At 40.6% G+C, this 22,244-nt stretch overlaps 1 protein-coding gene across 2 annotated transcripts in view; it reads left to right on the forward strand.

Annotated features, from left to right (window-relative positions):
• ATG7 (autophagy related 7) overlaps positions 1-22,244 on the forward strand; it is a 209,159-nt gene that overhangs the window by 90,090 nt on the left and 96,825 nt on the right. For both annotated transcript variants that reach the window (XM_061618083.1, XM_061618081.1), the window contains exon 17: positions 6,216-6,338. In XM_061618083.1, coding sequence (XP_061474067.1) covers positions 6,216-6,338 — 123 coding nt within the window. The remainder of the gene's footprint in view (positions 1-6,215; positions 6,339-22,244) is intronic.

Genomic DNA, 22,244 nt, shown 5'->3' on the forward strand with positions numbered 1-22,244 from the left:
CTCTCTCAAATAATCCTGGGAAGCTTAGTTAGTGAAGTGTGCTGAGAGTTGCTGTTCCAGTCACAGACTTTCAATCAGAGTGACTGACTGTTAAACCAGTCTGGCCACTGGAGCTCTGTCAGTGGAATAGGAGTCTCCTCTCAGCACCTTTCACAAACTACACTTCCCAGGATTCTCTGGGGGAAGCCAGGACTGTCTCACATGAAATAAAAGTCTGGTTTGGGTATGGCCCCCTGATTAGCCAAGCCAAGAGCTGTAATTCTGGCTTTTAGAACACTAAAAGTTGGTTCTTACTGAGCATGCCCAACACTATCATTGAGTTTAAGGCAAAATTTCTTAAATTAATTAAAAATTAGCCAGGCATTTTTTTTAACTTTTAAACTGCAGAAGATGAAGGTCAGAGTATGGGGCAAGGTCAGTAATAGGATTACAGGTACTCTGTGAACATGGCTGATTTTTTAATGAATTTCAACAGATTATGAGAACTCTGACAGAAAAAAGTCCAAAAGGGCTCTGGGTTTTTCCTCTCTTTTTAGATTTTGAACTCTCTATTCTCTCTGACTGTTTTGTGTATCGCCATGAAAATTGAGAGGGTTGTTAAGCAAGCGTTTCTGAGTTCAGAACTATACGATTTGTAAGGTTTTGTTTTGAAATGAGCTTATGGGAAGCATCCAAATGGCATGGGGGGGTGTCTTCAATTTCACATTGCGGAATGTGAAAAACCCACGCTGGTTATAGTATACAGGCACTCTTGTGGCTGTATAATAAAGGACAGGACTACAGGTCCCACCCCGCTAAAAGAGACCTGCCTCTTCTCTTTTTTAATTATGTTAGGGTTTTTATTGATTTATCTTAATTATGTTAGGGTTTTTATTGATTGATCTTTAACATTCTAAATATTTTTTATTTAGGTTGTGAGCTGCCTTGGGCATTTTTTTTCCTAACAGAAAAGTGGACTACACATTTATTAATAGTTCAGCTGTGAATGTAGAGTACCTCACTTGATTACTCAACACTTGTTCACTTGGAGCTGCATGAGTGAAAAAGCTTTATTGAAAACAACTGTGTTGTGAGATGATTAACTGTCCTGTGCAATTTACTGTCCTGTGCAAATAATAATAATAATAATAATTATTATTATTATTGTTATTAACAATAATAAAATTGATTTGAGATGGCTCATCCACATATGCAAACCAAAAATTATTTATCATGCAAGCATGTTTGAACCAGTCTTAAAATGTATTTTACCTTTAAGCACAGAAGTGCTTTGAATGAGCTGTGTTCATAATACTCAGTATTCAATGATAGAATAGATCTATTTTGAATTTCCCTTAATATGCTGGTGTCATTTACCTTTCATTCACAATCTCTTTTTGCTGTAGAGTTGATCGTGGCTACAAAAAGGAGAGGGCGAACATTTCAAGAGAAGGAGGTGACACATGACATACAAATTTGGGATGATCATTAAGCTAAGCTTTTCAGTGCAGTTATGCTTGAATACTCCGAAGACTATTCAGAGTAAATGTTGAGAAATTTATAAGCAGCTGTTAGAATCCCTTGTTAATTACATGTGTTAAATGCATCTTTGCCTCTGACATTCAGGTTTGCATCAGATGGGGGTGACAGCAAGTGCAGGGGATAATTTAACCCTTTCCTCCTCTGCTGCAGTTCTGAGGAAAATATTTCCTCTGAAGCTAGTATTTGCTTTTAGGACACAGATAGGAACCTGTGGTCTCCCAGCTCCCATCATCCTCAGCCAGCATGGCCAATGGTCAGAGATTATGAAAGTTGTAGTTTAACAACATCTGGAAGGCTGCAGCTTTTCCTCCCTGCTTTGGAGGAAATGCCCAGTTCATATCAACAGGTCTTTCCCTCAAAATTTCAGTGGAAGGGGGAAGGTTTACATCCGCCTCCATGTCTGCTTTGATCCCATCAGTCCTTTCCTCCCCCCCAAATGATACAACTTGAATTTTTTAAAACCTGCACATTAAGATGTAAAGATGCATTTAAACTCGTGTAGTTTGGCCTTGAGACTCTTTAACAAGGAGCTGTTGAGCATTGAGGTTATACTCTCAAGAGGAGCAGGAGCTCTCTCACTAACCCTGAGCTTTGTTGCATGTATTGGTTAAAGTAAAGGAGTGCCCAGAAGGAACAAATTAGCTGAGTTACGTAAATGAATTCCTCCACTTCCAGATAAATGTCTAAAACAAATACTCTGGACTATGAACATCAGGCCAGGTGTATGGATGCCTTTGAGAAAATGAACCATATCAACACATTTACAGCAAGGCATAGTAAGGCGTCAGAGGGAGAGCGAGAGAGAGAGAGAGAAAGAGGGGGGGAGACATAAAGGTGTATTTGTGACATAAAGCAGGGTGGTTTATATGTACACTTCAGCCAATGAAAGCAGAATGCTAGGCCCAGAGGCAAGAAAGACCTGGAAAGGTTCAAACCATATTTGAAACTGCGGTTTGAAATGTAGGGAATAGACGTATGGCTACATGCCAGTATTCCCTGGTTATAAAGGGGAACATAAACCAAGGAATGGAAATTCATTTCTCCAGAGGTAAACCCGGAAGCAGAATGCAGCAAGAGTAATACCAGAGATCTCCTAAGCATAACCTTTCAAACTTTTAAGGGATTATTGCTTCAACATAAGGAAAAAATAGCTAACTCCAAGTTTGTCATTATTTCTCCTTCCCTTTTTTTCCTCATTGTGTTGGGATATCTGAAACATCTTTAGATCCAAATTGTTGTTCCTTACCCTTGGTTAATAGGCTTAAGATTCTCTATGCAAGAAGGCGGCACTTCCATATGGAAAAGGTGAAGTTTTTCACAATTTTCCACCCACGTGCTACAGTGCACTGTTGTATCACCTTCTGGCCCAGAGGTCCCTTGCCTTCTGGAGCAGCTTTTCAGTGGGTTGGAGGAACTAGATAACCCTCCCACCATCCAGTCTGTTTAAGTTTGTGTTCCTATGCTTTGTGCTTGCTTTATTTGCATGTCATTTTTTCCCAAAGTAGTGCTAGAGGTTTGAAAGCAGTCTTGTCTTTTGATTCTTGCATATCAGTAACCAAATCTGGCCTAATTGTTATGCACTCTGTGTTGTGCTTCCAAAAAATAAATTAATTAATAACAATACCTTTGAGGATAACTAGGAAAGAAAGTCCTAGGTTGTAAATTGACTTCTATGGTACAGCATGTTATAAAGACACAGCTGCAAGGAATTGTTGCACAACTGGTTAGGTTGTTAAATAGCTTCTTAGAATACTGTAAGGTAATTTAAAAAACTACCTAACTCTTCAAGACAGTAGAATTAATTTGTTTTGTGTAGATAATACCAACATAGGGTTACGAAAATATTTTAAATGCATGGCAAATATGTTCAAATGTTTGTTGCTAACCAACCATATAAGACTGAAAAGACGGCCACACAATAGGAATCCATTACCTTTTTTCTACCAATGGTTGCACCTGTGATTCCCTGGGTTCTGCTTTATCCTCATCACCATTCTTTGAATTCACACAACATATAATATATCTCCAGGCGCTGCAGCTGTGTGGAGAGGATGCTGCAGCTATAAGCTGTCCAGGACAGCTGAGCATTGCTATTCAGGTCCATAAAAATCCTATACAGAAATATTTCCTAAGTCTTCTGTATAATTTTATTTCAAAGTCCCTGCCTCAGCAGTACTTTAGCAATTTCCCTCCTGTGGGCCTTAACTCTCTGTTCCATTTGTCTGTCTTTTCCTCATGCCTGGTTCTTTCTCTCTATATACAGAGCAGCTTTTCCTTCAAGTGCTTTTATAAGTCTTATTGAAGTTTAAATTAAGTCTTTCCTGAGCTACCCTGCCTCCACACTGTCCTTCATTCTACCTAAACTCATGCTCCCCCCCCCAGCACAAACTATTTCCTATATATTCCTGTTAAGATCTCCATCCATAATTTTTCTAGCCAACGGTGTCTGCTTTTGCTGGTTTGCACACTGTTGGCCCTGCTCTGGGTGCTCTTGATTTCTGGGGCAAGGTGGATGGCTACCAGAGATAGGGCCTTCTCAGTGGTGCCACTCCATTTATGGAACTGACTCCCAGATCAAATCCCTTGGTGCTCACCATATTTCTTTTGTAAGTCACTTTGGAGACCATATGATTAAAGATGTAATTTATCCTATCTTGAATGCTTAACAGACCATTCACAACCTCTTCATATTTTTGGTCAGTGCATGTACAAAGGCATGCATTTATTATAATGAGAGCAACTTGCATATGATTTCCAGGCATCCAGGCATCACAGAAAGTTAGACCTGCATAGCTTCACAAGTAGACTAGATTACAGCAAACTTAATATTGCCACACACATCGAAGATTCCTGCAAAAAGTTCTTATAATCATGACTTATTTTTATATTTAATTAATTAATTAACTTCTATCCCACCCTTACTCCCAGAAGAAGCCCAGGGTGACAAACAAAAACACTAAAAACTCTAAAACATCTTAAAAGCAAAAGACTTTAAAACATATTAAAACAAAATCTTTAAAAGCATATTAAAACATAACATCTTGTATATGCAGTGCACAAACATGCTGCTTTTTCTCGAATTTTACTGTATTTTGCTGCCTCTTCTTTTCTCTTACTATGAATATTGATTGGAATTCATTGGAAACCTAATTTGCATTAGATGGCTATGCTACAAGCATGAACATTCATTCATTCATTCTATTTGTATGCTGCTTTTCCACACAACTGTGCCCAAAGTGGCTCACAACACGAAAAAAATGCATATCAGTATAACATTACAATAACAGTCCAACAACTATTCAAACTCAATATAACAATCCAAACAAAGAATTCATTTTGATAACCTAAATGTTATAACATTTTAAATACATTATAAAATACACTATCAGAACATATGAAACAAAGTCAGACGTGAAAAACATTTTGGGTACAGTGAAATATCAATAAAAATATAAGCAGCAGCCATTTCTTCAAAAATGCCAAATGCTGGACACAGCAAGCAGATTTCTTCGAGTCTGAAGTAAAATGTTTTCTCTCCCTTGGTGTAAAGGCTGGTGTTATCAGGCAGAGTGGGAGGGTTCCAGGAGATGTTTCTTGGGGAGGTGGTAAACTGGCACATCTCTTCTGCTTCCTTCTGGTTCATAGCACTTGGGCCATTCTATTTCCAGGTGGAGCTATTGCAAGTTGTCTAATTCCTTTCACTTTGGAGCAATGGCCTAGGAGTCTCGTGGCAGCAACAAGAGACTCTCTTTGGCTTCTTCCTTGCCACGAGCCAGCCATCCCCTTCTGTTTTTGCCTGTGATGTGTGCAATGGGGAAAGAGCTCCCAGCTGCTTTCCATTTAGGTTGAACCAGGGACGCCAGCCTTGAGTCATGGAGGCTTCTGCAAGCCTCCCATTTCCTCTCTCTTCCCCTCCCCATCTGACATAAGGTTTGATTGAGGGTCCTGGACTTCTTGAATAATTATCTGTATTATATTGTCAGCTAAAAACAACTAAAATTCCTTATGCAGTGTGCCCAAAGTTCATTGTGAATGATCTGTTTTGCTTCAGATTTGCAAATGAATGGTTGTAGATGAGAGAGATTCCTTATCGTTTTCTTGGTGTAACAGTGTAAGGCTTAGGTGAGCTGGTAGATACTTCTGAATGGATGGACAAGCAAAAGGGTATGACTGCTTGAACAGTAATTGGTTATCTTTAAATAGGATAAACTATATTTTGTTTGTTTGTTTAAACTGAAGTAAAATATCCAGTAATGAGTCACTCACTGGAATTGCTTCATTCAGATTAACTGAGATAATGTTTGTTATATACAGCTGCAGTCTGGGAAAATAAATTGCACTGGTTGCAAGGGAGTCTGCTGGATTTCACAAGTGGATGTGATTAAGCTGATATAGCAATTTCATTTTCTATGTGCCTATCTGAGTAGTTGAGTATTGGAATATGTATTAAGAATAATGTATTCCATTATTTTCATTATTCATTTTTAGCATAAGAAAAAACATTTCTGTATCGTATACTGTAGAAGGTTAAATTAGGAAGCTATCATTTACGTTTGTTTTTTATTTTGTCGGTCTTGTATTACTAGTCACACTGTGACGTCCTGTAGTGCATGCAGTTTGTTTTTGGATTTGATTCTGAAACAATCAGAAAGGAATAACATCATTTTCCCACCCCTCCCTTTTTTTTTTTGCAGGTCCTTGAGCAGTATGAAAGAGAAGGCTTTAATTTCCTAGCAAAGGTTTTTAATTCCTCACATTCCTTCTTAGAAGATCTCACAGGTCTGACTCTGTTGCATCAGGAGACTCAAGCTGCTGAGGTAAGATGCTTCAAGCACTAAAGGCTAAACAAAGGAAGGTAAAAAATAAGTGTGTATTACTGTTGAGCTTCATTAACATGAGAACAGATGGGTTTGTTTCCAAAAAAGGATTAGTGCAAAGTCATTAAAAAATGCCTGAACAGTCATCAGTGATGCCACTTGTTATTGATGCAATAATCTGAGGCATTTCTTCTTTAGTACCATCAGATTATTTAAAAACAAATACACCTAGATATGTTGAGATGGGTATTACTTTAGAAAGGAAATGGCAGGCAACATGGGACCATATAGGAGGTAGGAGTGAATAACCATTTTGATAATAAATTTCATGCTGCCATTATTACTACAACTGGTTACACAGTGTATTTTTAATTGTTAACTAGTATTTCAGTTACTTCTGTGTCAATCAAACTGAATTGCAAGCCACTATTTCTGTGTTTTATGTTTTGTCAACATTTTGGGTAAGATTTTTGCTCCTCTCTAATTATCCAAAATTGGCAGGTTAGATTAATATTACACACTTTGTTTAGTAGCTGAAAATATTTTGATTGCTTTATCTATCTTACGAAAACAAACTGTTTGACAAATACAGGCCAGAGCTAAAACAATTGATAAACTACAAAATGAAATGTAATCACACTGCATAGTGCACTGTGTATCTTTTTATTTTGTGTACCAGTGGAAATAGCACACTGCTATGAAAGTCACAGAGAATACAGAAATAAGGTAGATAAATTATTGTCTCTTAATAGGCCAGCTTTTGCAGAGAAAATGCACATTTTTATTTACCTATTATTGTGTGTTGGTCTGATTGTATACACCAAGTATGAGATTTAAGTAGCAACTGCAGATGCTCTTGTACATCAAGAGTTTATTTAAAGTTGTATAATCTTGTACTGGAGTTCTTACCCTTATATCTTCTGTCTGCATGAGCAAGGAATTCTAATGTATTTAAGCATATGTCCTTGCTGTGACTGACTTGGATTATTTGCAGGTCAAAGGTATTTTGCTTTGCAGTGTTTCTTAAGAGTTGTTGTATGAAAGACTACTATTCTAGACTGTATTCTTTGTTACTTCATTTTATTACTTTACAGCTACTATGTAGAAGAACACTTGAATAGCATTTGCATTCAAACTCTAGTGCTGAATTTGTCCTCGGTGGCTGTGAATCCAGCAAAGCATATGCATAGACAAGAAAGATTTGTGTATATAGCCATTGTGTTGGTTTGTATCACAGCTGCTCTTTAGTTTAAATTTTAAATTGAAAAGTGGGTTGCCTCTTTACTGTGTGATAAAAACAGTAAACAAGCTCATGGCTTTTTAACATTTTCTTTTATTTTGGTTTTGGGTCCACCTGAACATTCTCTGGGGAGAATTGTGAATCCCAGGATCACATTCTTTGACAGCCACTTCTTTATAGATTTTGAACTCCACATGTTGGAGAAGATGAATTTTCCTGCAATTTGTGATTGGTAAAAGAGAAGATAATCAATTAATTCTGATGTTGCTAGGGTTTATTACTATTGAAAGCTGACTGGAGGAACAGGATGCTCTTTGGCAACTGTGGGTGATGAAGTTGGAAGATACTGAGAAATTTCTTACAGTGTAATCCAGAGTAGCCAACGTGGTGCCTTTTAGGTGTTTTGGACTAAAACTCCCATCATTTTTACTTTTGATCATGCTTGCTGGGCTGATGGGAATTATAGTCTACAATAGCTGGAGGGCACCAAGTTGGTCATCTCTGGTGTAGCCATTCATAAATCATTTTCTGAGTATTTGTAAACCATGGGTTGGGTACAAAGGATCACAAGCAGAATGAAGTTAGCAGCTAGTACTGTTCTGTAAGTTGTAGTGGAAAAGTTAGCAGAGGTTACTATAATAGGTTTTATAGCAGTCCTGTTGCGTTTACTTGCACAAACAGAGGAGCTTCCTTGAATTTGGTTTCACTTTTGTCATTTAATGCCCTAGTGCAAGGAGCATTAAACAACCATTCATTGAGAAGAATATACCTTATGCATGCAGAAGGGTGTTTTTTTTTCTTTTCCAGTAAATATTGGTGCCTTTTAAATTTCTCTTGTGTCATAATACAGAAATATTGTGAGGATTTCTTTGTGAGTACCACTGAGAGGATTTATTCTCTTATTGTAATTAGTGTAAATAATATGTCTGTTTTTTCAGCTGGAGGAAGTTCAGGAGTTTTCTTTAATGAGAAACTATTAAGCTCTAATAAAACTTCAAAAGTAATTATAATGGATGTATTGGACATAAAACCATGTAATACTTTATGGGATCTTAAATCTAGCAATGTCTTTAAAAAATCCAGTGACGTCTCCATGCGCTTAGAATAACAGAAACATAGAACTGTAGAGTTGGAAGAGACCTATAAGGCCATCGAGTCCAACCCCCTGCTCAATGCAGGAATCCAGATGAAAGCATACCCTACAGGTAGCTGTCCAGCTGCCTCTTAAATGCCTCCAATGGTGGAGAGCCCACCACTCCCTAGGTAATTGGTTCCATTGTCTTACCGCTCTAACAGCTAAGAAGTTTTTCCTGATGTTCAGTCGAAATCTGGCTTCCTGCACCTTGAGCCCCTTAATCTATGTCCTGCGCTATGGGACGATTGAGTAAAGATCCTGGCCCTCTGTGTGTGGCAACCTTCCAAGTACTTGTAGAGTGCTTATTATATTTCCCCTCAGTCTTCTCTTCTCAGGCTAAACCTGTACATTTCTTTTAGTGTCTCCTCATAGGGCTTTGTTTCTAGTCCCCTGATCATCCTTGTCGCCCTCCTCTGAACCTGTTCCAGTTTGTCTGCATCCTTCTTAAAGTGTGGTGTCCAGAACTGGACACAGTACTCAGGATGAGGCCTAACCATTGCCGAATAGAGGGGAACCAATACTTCACATGATTTGGAAATTATACTTCTGTTAATGCAGCCTAAAATCGCATATGCCTTTTTTGCAGCCACATCACAATGTTCGCTCATATTCAGTTTGTGATTAACAACAATCCCAAGATCTTTCTCGCATGTAGTATAGCTGAGCCAAGTATCCCCCACCTTATAACTATGCATTTGGTTTTGCCCCCTAGGTGTAGAACTTTGCACTTATGCCTGTTAAACTTCATTCTGTTGTTTTCAGCCCAATGCTCCAGCCTATCAAGATCTCATTGAATTTTGTCTTCTGAGGTGTTACTATCCCTCCCAATTCTGTATCATATGCAAATTTGATAAGCATTCCCTGTACCTCCTCCTCCAAGTTATTAATAAAAATGTTGAAGGGCACTGGGCCCAGGACTGAACCCTGTGGTACCCTGCTCATTACCTCCCCCCAGTCTGAGAAGGAATCATTGGTGTTGACCTATAAAGCCTTACATGGCATGGGACCGCAATATCTTGTGGAACGCCTCTCCCGCTATGAACCTACCCGTCCGCTTCGTTCAGAATCTAAGGCCCTCCTCCGGGTACCAACCCATCTAGATGCCCGGAGGACTGTTACTAGATCTAGGGCCTTTTCTGTAGTGGCCCCCGAATTGTGGAACAGCCTACCTGAAGAGATCCGCCTGGCGCCTACAGTACTTTCCTTTAGGCGCCAGGTTAAGACCTGGCTATGCTCCCAGGCATTTTAATGTTTTAATCTTTATGTTTAATGTTTTAGCTTAAATTTTGCTGATACTTGTTATTGATATTATTGTAACATTGTATTTTAACTCTGTTTGTACACCACCCAGAGAGCTATTAGCTATGGGTGGTTTATAAATGAAATGAAATGAAATAAATAAATAAATAAGCACTCTTTGAGTCCGATTCTGGAGCCAACTGTGGATCCACCTGGTAGTTGTTCCATCCAGTCCACATTTAGTTAGTTTGCTAATCAGAATATCATGGAGCACTTTGTCAAACGTTTTGCTAAAATCGAGATATATTATGTCTGCAGCATTCTCACAGTCTACCAGGGAGGTTACCCAATCAAAAAATGAGATAAGATTAATCTGGCAGGATTTGCTCTTGATAAATCCATGTTGGCTTCTTGTAATCACTGCATTATTTTCAAGGTGCTTATAGATTGGCTTATTTATAATCTGCTCGAGAATTTTCCCAGGGACTGATGTCAGGCTGACTGGTCTGTAGTTCTCAGGTTCCTCCTTTTCCCCTTTTTGAAGAGAGGGACAACATTAGCCCTCTTCTAGTCATCCAGTACTTCACCCATCCTCCATCATTTCACAGAGATAATAGGCAGCGGTTCAGAGTCCTTCAGCCAGTTCTTTCAATACTCTAGGATGCAGTTCATTGGGCCCTACAGATTTGAACTCATTCAAAGTTATTAGGAACTCCTTGACCATTTGTCTATCAATTTCAAGCTCCAATCCTGCCCCTTCAACTTCGCTTTTCCCACGTGGGACATAAACCCTCTTTTGGGAGAAAAGACTGGACCAAAGTAGGAATTGAGCACTTCTGCCTTTTCTTTGTTATCTGTTATCATTTTGCCATTCTCATTGAGCAGATGTACCACTATTTCTTTTCTCTGTCTTCTACTATGGATGTACCTGAAGAAAGCATGTTTGTTGCTTTTGGCATCTCTCACTAATCTCAGCCCAGGCTCCGCTTTAGCCTTACTGACACCATCCCTGCAATTCCATGCTACCTGTCTTTTCCCCACCTTTTTTCCTTGTTGGAATTGTTTGTCATTGTGCCTTTAGAATTTCCTTTTTTAGAAACTCATCTTTGTCACTTAGGGCCACTTGCCACAGAACCTTACTTACCATAGTTCTGAGTTTATTAAAATTGACTTTCCTGAAGTCCAGGGTATGCATGTGGCTACTCTCAGCTTTTGCTTCCTTTAAAATCAAGAACTTAAGTATAGCCTGGTCACTTTCCTCCAGAGTTCCCATAACTGCCTCTTTACCCATCAAGTTATCACTACTGGTTAGAATCAAGTCAAGGATAGCTGATCCTCTAGTTGCTTCATCCACTTTCTATAAGAGAAAGTTATCTCCAACACAAGTCAGGAATTTCTTAGAGGAGCCATGTTTGGCAGAATTTGTTTCCCAACAGATACCGAGGTAATTTAAGTCCCCCATTACTACTATATCATGCCTCCTCAAAACACTGGCAATTTGCTTTGCAAAAGTTTCATCCACGTCTTCTCCTTGATTGGGTGGTCAGTAGTAGATTCCAACCACCATGTTACTTTTATTCCTTCCCCCATTAATTTTAATCCAGATACTCTTGGTGGAGCTACCAAGCTCATCCTCCTGTATTTCTGTGCAGGGATATATAGTTTTAACATGTAGCATGACTCCGCCTCCCTTTCTATTCCTTCTGTTTTGTTATATCCTTCAGTTGCTGAATTCCAGTCACGAGGAGAGTCCCACCAAGTTTCAGTTATACCTATCAAGTCGTATTTACTCTCCTGTATTAAAAGTTCAAATTTGTCCTGTTTGTTTCCCATACTCTGGGCATTAGTATACAGACATCAAAGACAACGTGATTTACTGTCTGGCTTCCTTCCTACATTTTTATGAAGACTATTACTGGGCCCCATTAGAGACATTCCCTCAATTCCTCTTACTGTGCACAAGCCTTTGTTAGTTGTTTCTGCTGAGTTTACATCTCCCTCCCCCTTAGGATTCAGTTTACATTTCTCCTGATGAAGTTCTCCATGCTGTGGCCAAACACATTCTCCCCAGTCCTTGTGAGGTGCAACCCATCACTTGCTAGCAGTCTCTCTCGTGTGTTGGCACCTCCTTCGTAGCCATTTATTCGCCTGGAGTATTTTGCTTTCCCTTTCTACTTCTGTTCTAAGTAATGGAAGGATGAATGAGAAAACTATCTGGGCCTCAAAGTCCTTGAGTTTTCTTCCCAGAGCTTCAAAGTCTGACATGATTTCTTCATAGCTCCAATTGGCAGTATCATTAGTTCCCACATGGATTAGAAGAAGGATATCTGTTAGTGGGCTTTATGAGTGATGGCTACCCTTCAGTCATATCTCTAATCCGTTTTCCAGGGAGACAGCATACCTGGCAAGTCCATGGATCTTCTCGGCATACTTGGGTTTCATTCCCACGCAGTAGGGAGTCTCCCACTACTACTACTACTCTTCTTGTTGTGAGGCATGGTTTCATTGCCTCTGCTAGACTGAGCTTCAGCCTCTTGCTCGCTGTCACACATGGTCTCCTGTAATTCTTTCCCTGCAGACTGCCCTCTAGTCTCATCCTCAAGTGCCTGGAAGTGGTTCTGTAGTTCCACCTGTTAAGGGTGTCTTCTAGCTCGTCTACTTCTGTCACCCTTTTCCATGGAGTTTCCTCCACTTCACTGTTCCTCTCCACAACAGTCTGCTGTTGTTCTTCCACCTCCTGTACTTCTTTTTGCTGTTGTTCCAGTGTTCTATCTGAGAACTCTTTGTCTTTTATATTCAGTGTGTCCGCTTGCCATTCCAGCCCCTCACTTTTTCTTCCAACAGTGCCACCATCTTGCACTTGTTGCATCTGTACATCATGTAGTTCTCAGGCAAGAAAACAAACATTGCACACACCTTGTAGATCACCACCAGTGGTCCCATCCACAGTCTCTATTACCTTTTCTTTCTTTCTTTCTTTCTACTCGTATTGGAATGACCTGTGCTTTGTCCTGTCCTCCTTCAGCGTAAATAGGAGAGTCCTACTGGTATGTGGTGCGCCGTACAAGAAAAATCTTTTTTTTTCTTTAGAGACCTCCCCTTTGACCTCCCCTGCCAAACTCCTGTTAGCTCTCCCTGTTTGCTCGCTCTTTTCACTCACTCTGAGAGCTGGCTCACTTGTATTTCTTCTGGACCAGCTGACATAGCTCCCTCTGCTCTGCTCAGTTAGGAGTCAGGAAACAAATAAGCTCGGTGATGCTAATTGGAGTATATAGTTATCTACAATGACTGATGGCCACCTCAACTGCTAGCATGTGGAAACACCTTGCATTGTCATTTCTGTTTTGTTTGGATCATCTTGCAGGCAAATATCAAAAATATGCTTGAGGTTTTGTTAAGGTACAAGCCTTACAGAAATGGTTACTCACCCTAGGTCAGTAGAGAGGTAGCTCATTGCAAGGTGAGTCACATGAATTCTCTGGCACATCCATGATCCATCAAAGTCATTACAACTTGGAAGTATAAATAATTAGAATTTTATTTTGTCATTTATCTGCAACTAATTTTCCTGTTCTTCCTTGCTCTCAGGTTTAGAAATGTAGGGTTTGATCCAGGTTTGTAGTGAGAGAGGTTCCACTCATGGTGGAGGAAGTGAGAAGGTTACTTTCATTGATACCTCCTTTTCTCCCCCCTCCGCCTCAAAAGCTTCTCTAAAGTGGTTGGGGACTCTAGAACAGCATGGAAGGAGGAGCGGAAAGGAAAATAGACACAAATTACTTCCTGAACTCCTACCTCAGCTGGGAGCCTCCCTCTGCAAATGGAAGGAGCCCTTCCATTCACAAAGGGGCAACTCTTGAGTCCAATCCAATGTTCAGAATATAATTAATTATTTTTTCAATATTTTTGTTGTCTCTTCTAACTTGATGTAAGAATGATCACAGGGCACAAGCTTCTTTGTGGGATAAGGACAGAATCTGTGGTTTTAGAGAACATTTTTATTGTTGCATTTCGGCATGCATTGTTGTCCCAGAACTAGCCTCTACATTGGTTCTTGGATCTGTAGATTTCACCAAAGTGGATTTTGAGAAGGTAATAAAGTTGTTATACATTAGTATTTTCACCACTCTTAGAGAACATCATTAGTGCAAATTTGCTCTAGTGAATAGAATGCTGGGTGTGGAACAAGAGAGTTCTGGGTTCAAATCCCTGCTTGGTTCAGTCTGTGTCCTTTAATAAGTCACTGTGTCTTAACCAAATCTACCTCACAGGGTTATTTTGCGGCTAAGATGTAATAATACTTTGTACTCCAAAAGGTTCTATCCAAACTGGGCAAAAGAACAAGAAATTGAATATAAATTAGTGCAAGTGATGCACATTGAGTCGAAAATTCTGTACTGATTGAGTCTGAATTAGTTGTGACCACCAAGAAAGAGATCTTGGAAGGGAAACTTAATTCAGTGTACCATGGCAGACTAGAAATAGGAGAAAAAGACAAACTCAGTGTTGGAATTAAAATACTGGAAATAAAACTGGCAGTGTCGTCGTATCTTTTATATAAATCTGTGGTCTGGCCACATTCAGAATACTGTGTACAGTTCTGGTCAACTATCTTTAAAAAGCTATCACAGCTTTGGAAAAGGTACAGAAAAGAGCAACGAAAATTACTAATGGGTGGAACACGTTCCTTATAAAGACAGTCTGCAACATTTATGCCTTTTTCCTTTACAGGGAAAAGATTAAAGAGAGTAGGATAAAGTTTATTAAGTTTATGTGGGTAAAAAGTATTTTTCTCTCATAACACTGGAACTTACGAGTCACCCAAGAAATTGATGGGGGAGTATATTCTGAACAGACAAAAGGACAATGCATAATAAACTTCTAGAATTCAGTGTTGCATGATACAGCGATGTCTGCTAATTCAGATGGCTTTTTAAAAAGCTTAGATTTATCTATGAGTAGCTGTCAGCCAATATATCTAAAGGGAGCCTGTGTTCAGAGGCAATATATCCCTAAATATCCAATACTGTACTGGGGAAATACAATGGAGGAATTTTGTTCATTTAATAACCTGGTTGTGGGCTTCCAGAAGTATGTAGCTGGCCAATATTGGAAAAAGGATGATGAATCTGGTAGATCCTTGGTCTGCTTCAGCAGGGTTTTTCGTATGTTTATATAACCTGCCTTGAAGTCAACAGAGGAAAGGTAGCATGTGTGTGTACGTACACATGCGTGTGTGCACACACACACATGTATAGCTGTTACTGAAAGTTGTTACTGATGTGTCTTATAATTTTATTAGTCATTTCATCTGACCTTGCTGTTAACCAATGTAAACTTCATTTTTTTTGTAGGATTTTATAAAGCTCTTTTCACTGAGGATTGATGTTGAAGTTTGACATTTTTGTTGCAGGAAATTGGTTTGAAGTTATGACCAGAGAACAGTTATTAGAGTGCAATTTATCTCCTCAAAATATGGATAACCACAACTTTTTCCACCTCCTTATGACTCAAGAACTACTATTTAGCTGCAAAATGTGCTACGTAAGAAGTATTACTTCCCCTAGAAAAGAGATGTTTCTAGTATCAGCCAATTTATTTCTCCAGATGTGTCTGTATGCATTCATACAATCAGTCAGTGAGGTGTAGTGGTTGGACTAGAGCCTGGGAGACCTGAAGTCCACTGGATGACCTTGGGTTGATAGAATGTGATAGGCCCAACATGCCTTACAGCATTGTTGTGAGGATAAAAGGGGGTGGAGAGAACCATATATACCAGCTTGGAGAAAGGCAGAATAGAACTGTAGTAATAATAAATAAATTTGATAAACAGTAAAAAGGCAAGGACAGCACTCTGCTAAAGGTAGCTGCTCTCTCAGCAAAGCCAATGGAATGGGCATGCTTCTGTTTCTCCATCAGCTGCAGCCTGATGGAATGGCTGCTACTAGGTGACAAGTTGAGGGAGGGAGGAGCCTGATGGACCTGGTCTCCAGTAGAGCCAATGAAATAGCTCTCCTCCTTTGGAAATGGCCGGTAAGAAAGAGAAATAACATAAAAAGTAGACAAAAAACCCTGAATCACAGAAGCAGAGTTACTGTACAGATTCAGCATCACAGATACACCCTGATCAAGCAGCATATTGTGCACTCGGTATACCTGTGATGTGAAAGGTTGTTGCCTGAAGAAGAGTTTTGCCACTCTTTGTTTGAGGCAGCTCTGCAACGCATTCATCTTACTCATGCTGAGCTCTCTAGTGTTTAAAATGAAAAAGGATAGCTTACCTACAGAACAGCTCTGTGTTACCTTTGCATATTGGCATAACTTTTGAAGAGGCTCAGTGCCAATCTGTGAAATTGCAGTTTGTTTGCCAATCAAGTAAAAAACAACACCAAGGGTTGTATCTAATGAAGTTGTTCTGTTCACGCAAGGACTTCTGCTTGTGCACAGAACTTTTCCTCCTTCTCCTCCCCCTGAATCCCCCCCATCTGCTCCAGAGAGTTGGGGGGAAACCCAGAACAGATTTGGAGAGTGTACAGAGGGAAGGGAAGCTCTGTTGTGCAAGAAGAAATTCTTGTGTGAATGGAACAACTTTGTTGATACAACCCCAAGAGTTTATACTGAGTGTTTAGAAATGACAAGGAATCCTTAAAATGCTAGGAAATATGCCTTCTCCTCACATCTGCTTTTAATCCTATGGGAATTTTTTTAAAAATAGCTAGAGAATTTTATTGCAGCTTCATCATGGCTTTATAACACACTAGTTGTTGAGGAAAGTTCCCATGTCATCCCAAGTGGTCTTGTCTCAACTGAAGACTGTTCACTTTGGGAACTGCTTCTGCTTGTTCCCAACTTCTGTTTCCATTCTCACAGGATTCTGACCTTAGTTGATCTGGTTGGTGAGTTATGCTCCATGTCTAGGTTTTATAGCTAATTCCAGAGAGGAAACATATACATAGTCTCTAGTTAGTGTGCTGAAATAGAATGAGACCACCTAGGTGGGTTTTTTTTCAGAGCTTGGAAGATTACTTTTAAAAAGTAATAAATTTCAATTATAGTTACGTGGCCCAAAAAAGTAGTAATTACCGTTACCATTACAATTGCTGTGACAGTGGCTGATTACTTTACTTTTTCTCAAATGTAATCACTACAGTTACATTTCAGTTACTTTTTTTAAAATAAAAAGCCTACAAGGTGCTGGCCTTGGCTGCTGCACATCAAAGTAGCCTAAAACAACATTAAAAATAAACATACACATATAGAGGTAGTAGAATAATTCTTTTTATCCATGATAGCAATGGTGATCTCTCCGCTGGTAAGGTAGGTGGGGAGGGAGGCAGAGGCCACTATGCAGATCTTTGCACATCAAACCAAGTGCAACCCCCCCAGCCAGCCAGCAAGCATAATCTCTCTCATTTAACCATCTCCTGGACCCTGCCCTGCCACCAACTAAGGGACACTCACCCAAGCAAACATTTTCTCCTGAGATGCAAAAAAGTTAAAATACTGCAAATGCAGCATAGTAGCCAGAGAGGGTGGTGGAGGCCACTTTGTGTGCCAAGTGCAAGCACACACATGTTGTCATCTTTCACCTCCACAGTTCTTTATCTTCATTCTGCTGCTGCCTCCTTCTCCTCCTTTATCCATGTTCTTGCCCTCCGGCTCCTTTTGCCCTCCACTCCATTTTTTTAAACAATTGTTTTCTTCACTCCACCCTGTCTTACTCTCCACCTCCTCCCTTGTCGCCTCCTACCCACCCACAGACCATGATGATAATGAAAGTTAAAGAGGAAAGCACAAAAGCAGAACAGCTGAATGTCAAGAAGACTAAAATAATGACAACAGAAGATTTATGTAACTTTAAAGTTGACAATGAGGACACTGAACTTGTCAAGGATTATCAATACCTCAGCACAGTCATGGAGACAATAATCCAGAAACCAGAAGAAGGCTAGGAGTGGGGAGGGCAGCTGTGAGAGAAATAGAAAAGGTCCTCAAATGCAAACATGTATCACTGAACACTAAAGTCAGGATAATTCAGACCATGGTATTCCCAATATCAATGTATGGATGTGAAAGCTGGACAGTGAAAAAAGTAGGAAAGAGAAAAATCAATTCATTTGAAATGTGGTGTTGGAGGAGAGCTTTGCTGGTACCATGGACCACAAAAAAGATAAACAATTGGGTGTTAGAACAAATTAAACCAGAACTATCACTAGAAGCTAAAATGATGAAACTGAGGTTATCATGCTTTGGACACATCATGAGAAGACATGCTTCACTAGAAAAGACAATAATGCTGGGAAAAACAGAATGGAGTAGAAAAAGAGGAAGGCCAAACAAGAGATGGATTGATTCCATAAAGGAAGCCACAGACCTGAACTTACAAGATCTGAACAGGGTGGTTCAAGACATATGCTATGGGAGGTCACTGATTCACAGGGTCGCCATGAGTTGACATCAACCTAAAGGCACCAAACAACGATGTATGTTGTTCTGCCCGCTTTTGTTTCTTATCTTACCCACCGTTTAGGTTGTCAATGTGGGAATGCACCTAAAAGGTGGGTGAGACAAGAAGCAAAAACCGGGCAGAGCAACAGACGTGATCCTTAGCTGTGGCTACATTCCAGCCTCACGCAAAAGTCACAGGACTCTCCAACCTGTTCTCATTGTAGCCAACCAGATGCCTCTGGGAAGCCCACAACAAGGACCTGAGCACAACAGCAGTTCTCCCCACCTGTGGGCATACTGCCTCCGACGGTGGTGGTAGAACATAGCCATGATGGCTAGTAGCCATTGATAGCCTTATCCTCCATAAATCTGTCTAATTGTCTTTTAAAGCCTCCAAATTGGTGGCCATCATTGCTTCCTGTGCCAGCGAATTCCACAGTTTAACTATGCACTGTGTGAAGTAGTACTGTCTTTGGTGTATACATGTACTGAAATGTCCAACATTCAGCTTCACTGTATGGCCCCACTGGGTTCTAGTATTATTGGGGGGGGGCTTCCTAGCCACTTTCTCCACACCGTGCATCATTTTATATGCTCAGAGCTGGGTGCCTCTGAGCATATTCTGAACTCTAGGAATTTGTTTTCAGCATCAGAATGGAACTCACAATCCTGTCACATAAGAGACTACCCCTGATTAACTTTCTTCATTTCAGGTGCCTAATTTAGGTGGGAAAAGTCATTTTGTAATTGCTGCTGTTAAACAATTAAGAGGTGGAAACCTTTGTCAATGTGCTGCAGGTCACCCACAGATTCCAGTCTACCAGTAGATGCCCACCCTTGCCTTACCGCGTAGCATAAGCAAAAAAAGCAGACATCTCTGCCCTGAAGAACATCAACTAGGGGTTCCCCAACCTTCTTTGGGCTAGGGTGCACATCTTAAGTCTAAAAAGCACTACAAAATACACATTTAACAGAGAGAGGGAGAAATTGGCAATGCCCCTCCAAAGTCAGGCAAAACACCTACAGATACACCCCTATAAATACAGCAAACAAACGCAGGTAGCAACCACATCAAAACAGACATACCCTCAACCAAACCAAAAAATAAATGTCCCAAACCTCTCAGTTTCTATATGAGGGGCAGGGAGCCTTGGCAGACATCAAGGGTGCATGTCTCTGAAGGCACTATGGTGTCCACGGGCATTCAGTTGTGGCCTCTAGGCATAGACTATGTCGGAAAACGGCCACAGCTCAGTGGCAGAGCATCCGCTTTGCAGGCAGAAATCCCAGGTTCAATCCCTGGCATCTCCTGGTAAGGCTGGAAATGTCCTTTGCCTACAACCCTGGGGAGTTACTGCCAGTTAGCATAGACAATACTGAGCTAGGTGGACCAATAATCTGACTCAGTATAAAGAAGCTTCCTATATGAATACAGGCAGTGGCCACAGCTTACTGGTAGAGCACCTCCTTTGCACACAGAAAGTCTCAGTTTCAATTCCCACCATATTTAGGGGGGGGGCTGGGAATGTCCCATCCCTGAAACCCTGAAGAGCCATTGATAGTGTAGATACTGAGCCAGACAGACCAACAGTCTGAGTAGAAATGTGAAGGCCCAGGGGAAAAAAGCACATCTTCACATCTCTAGATCTGAGTCAGTATAAGGCAAGTCCCTATATTCAGCCAACTCAGTCTGTGTCTTTATTCTTTTTTAAAAAACAATTCTGAAACAGCCATTGGCACAAAGAATTGAAACCTGTTTTGACTTTCCCCCCGCTCCTTTAAAAAGGAGGGAAAGGGAAGGGAAAGAAGAGAGTGACTTTGCAAGGAGAATAGAGACTTTAAAACATTCCACCGATTAACCGAGGATTCTAGGCATCTTTGAAGTCTGAGTAGAACTCAGTGTATGTTTTCAGAAGCCTCAAACCACTTTTTCAGAGGTTTGGAGACACCCTTGATGTCATTACTCATTAGATAAACTGTGAGATAAGTCGAGATAGCGCTGAGATGTTGCAACAATTCCTCATCATCACTAAGGTGTGAAGGAAGGAGACATGTGGGGGGAGTCGTCCTGACAGGCAAAGCCTGTCAAAAGCACTCATCACTGTCATAGACATGTCTTGACCACCATACACTGATGATTAATCTTTTTCTTTCTAAAAAAGTTAAAGCCATGCAACAACTAGTGAAGAGTGGAGGTGGTGCCAGGACGAGCGGAGGGGTGCTAGGACAAGCAGAAGGGGCATGAGGACGAGCCAAGGGGGCAGCAGAATGAGCAGAGGGGATGCGGAGGGTGTGCCAGGATGAGCGGAGGGGTCGCAAGGATGAGCCAAGGGGGTGTGAGGATGAGCGAGAGGGCATCAGGATGAGCGGGGGTGCAGGGGAGCACCAGGATGAGTGGAGGGGGTACAGAGGGGGTGCAAGGATGAGCAGAGGGGGCACCAGGATGAGCAGAGGGGGCGCCAGAATGAGCGGAGGGGATGTGAAGAGGTTGCAAGGATGAGCGGAGGGGGTGCAGAGGGGGCACGAGGAAGAGCCCTCCAGCGCTGTCTGGCTCTCCACTCCCTCCCTCGTGCCTCCTAACACAGAGCTACACCGCGCAGAAGCCCAGTTTCAGGCACATGTCTTTCCTCTACCATTCCACCAATCACAGCAGCAGATGATTTCCCCTGCTTCCCCCCCGTAACGCCCAAACGTAACGCAGAAATGTTACAGTTGCAGCTGAAAAGTAATGAAATTACCACTCGTTCTGTTACAAGCAAAATGTAACGAAGTTACCCACTCATTACGCAAAAAAGTAATAAATTACAAGTAACTCATTATTTCTAATGAGTTACTTCCAAGCTGTTTTTTTAAAATGACCACAGTGTGTGAATCATATAGTTTGACTTTTGAAGTAGATTCTGAAGTTCTTTACATATTAAAAGTAGTATATAAATTAGTACATACTTCCTTTACCTATTTTTACCTATTAAACATTATACAGCCACAAGAGTGGCTGTATACTACAGTCAGCGGGGATTTTTCACATTCCGCAATGTTAAATGGAAAATATCCCCCCATGCCATTCTGAGGCTTCCCATAAGCTCATTTCAAAACAAAACCTTACAAAACTTATAGTTCTGAACTCAGAAACACTTGCTTAACAACCCTGTCAATTTTCATGGTGATACACAAAACAGTCAGAGAGAATAGAGAGTTCAAAGTCTAAAAAGAGAGAAAAAAACTCAGAGCCCTTTTGGACTTTTTTCTGCGAGTTCTCATACTCTGTTGAAATTCATTAAAAATCAGCCATGTTCACAGAGTACCTGTAATCCTAATACTGACCTTGCCCCATACTCTGACCTTCATCTACTGCAGTTTAAAAGTTAAAAAAATGCCTGGTTGATTTTTAATTAATTTAAGAGATTTTGGCTGGAAGCCTATTATAACGCGGGGCATGCTCAGTAAGGACCAACTGTCAGTGTTCTAAAAGCCTCACAGCTGCTGGGCTTCGCTAATGATGGGGCCACACCCACACCAGACTTGATTTCACTTGAGACAGTCATGGCTTCCCTCAAAGAATCCTGGGAAATGTAGTTTGTGAAGGGTGCTGAGAGGAGACTCGTATTCCCCTGAGAGAATGGTTAACAGTCAGCCACTCTGATTGAAGGTCTGTGAGAGGAACAGGGCGTCTCCTAGCAACTCTCAGCACCCTTCACTAACTACACTTCCCAGGATTCTTTGAGAGAAGCCATGATTGGCTTTGAGCCATGGCTTTGAGAGAAGCCATGATAAATTGTTTTAAATTGTTTTTAAAAGATGTGTTTTTAAATTTGTATATATTTTTTAATGTTTTCAGTTATTGTGA

The sequence above is a fragment of the Rhineura floridana genome, chromosome 3, assembly GCF_030035675.1.
Source record: "Rhineura floridana isolate rRhiFlo1 chromosome 3, rRhiFlo1.hap2, whole genome shotgun sequence".
NCBI classification, from domain to species: Eukaryota; Metazoa; Chordata; class Lepidosauria; order Squamata; family Rhineuridae; genus Rhineura; species Rhineura floridana.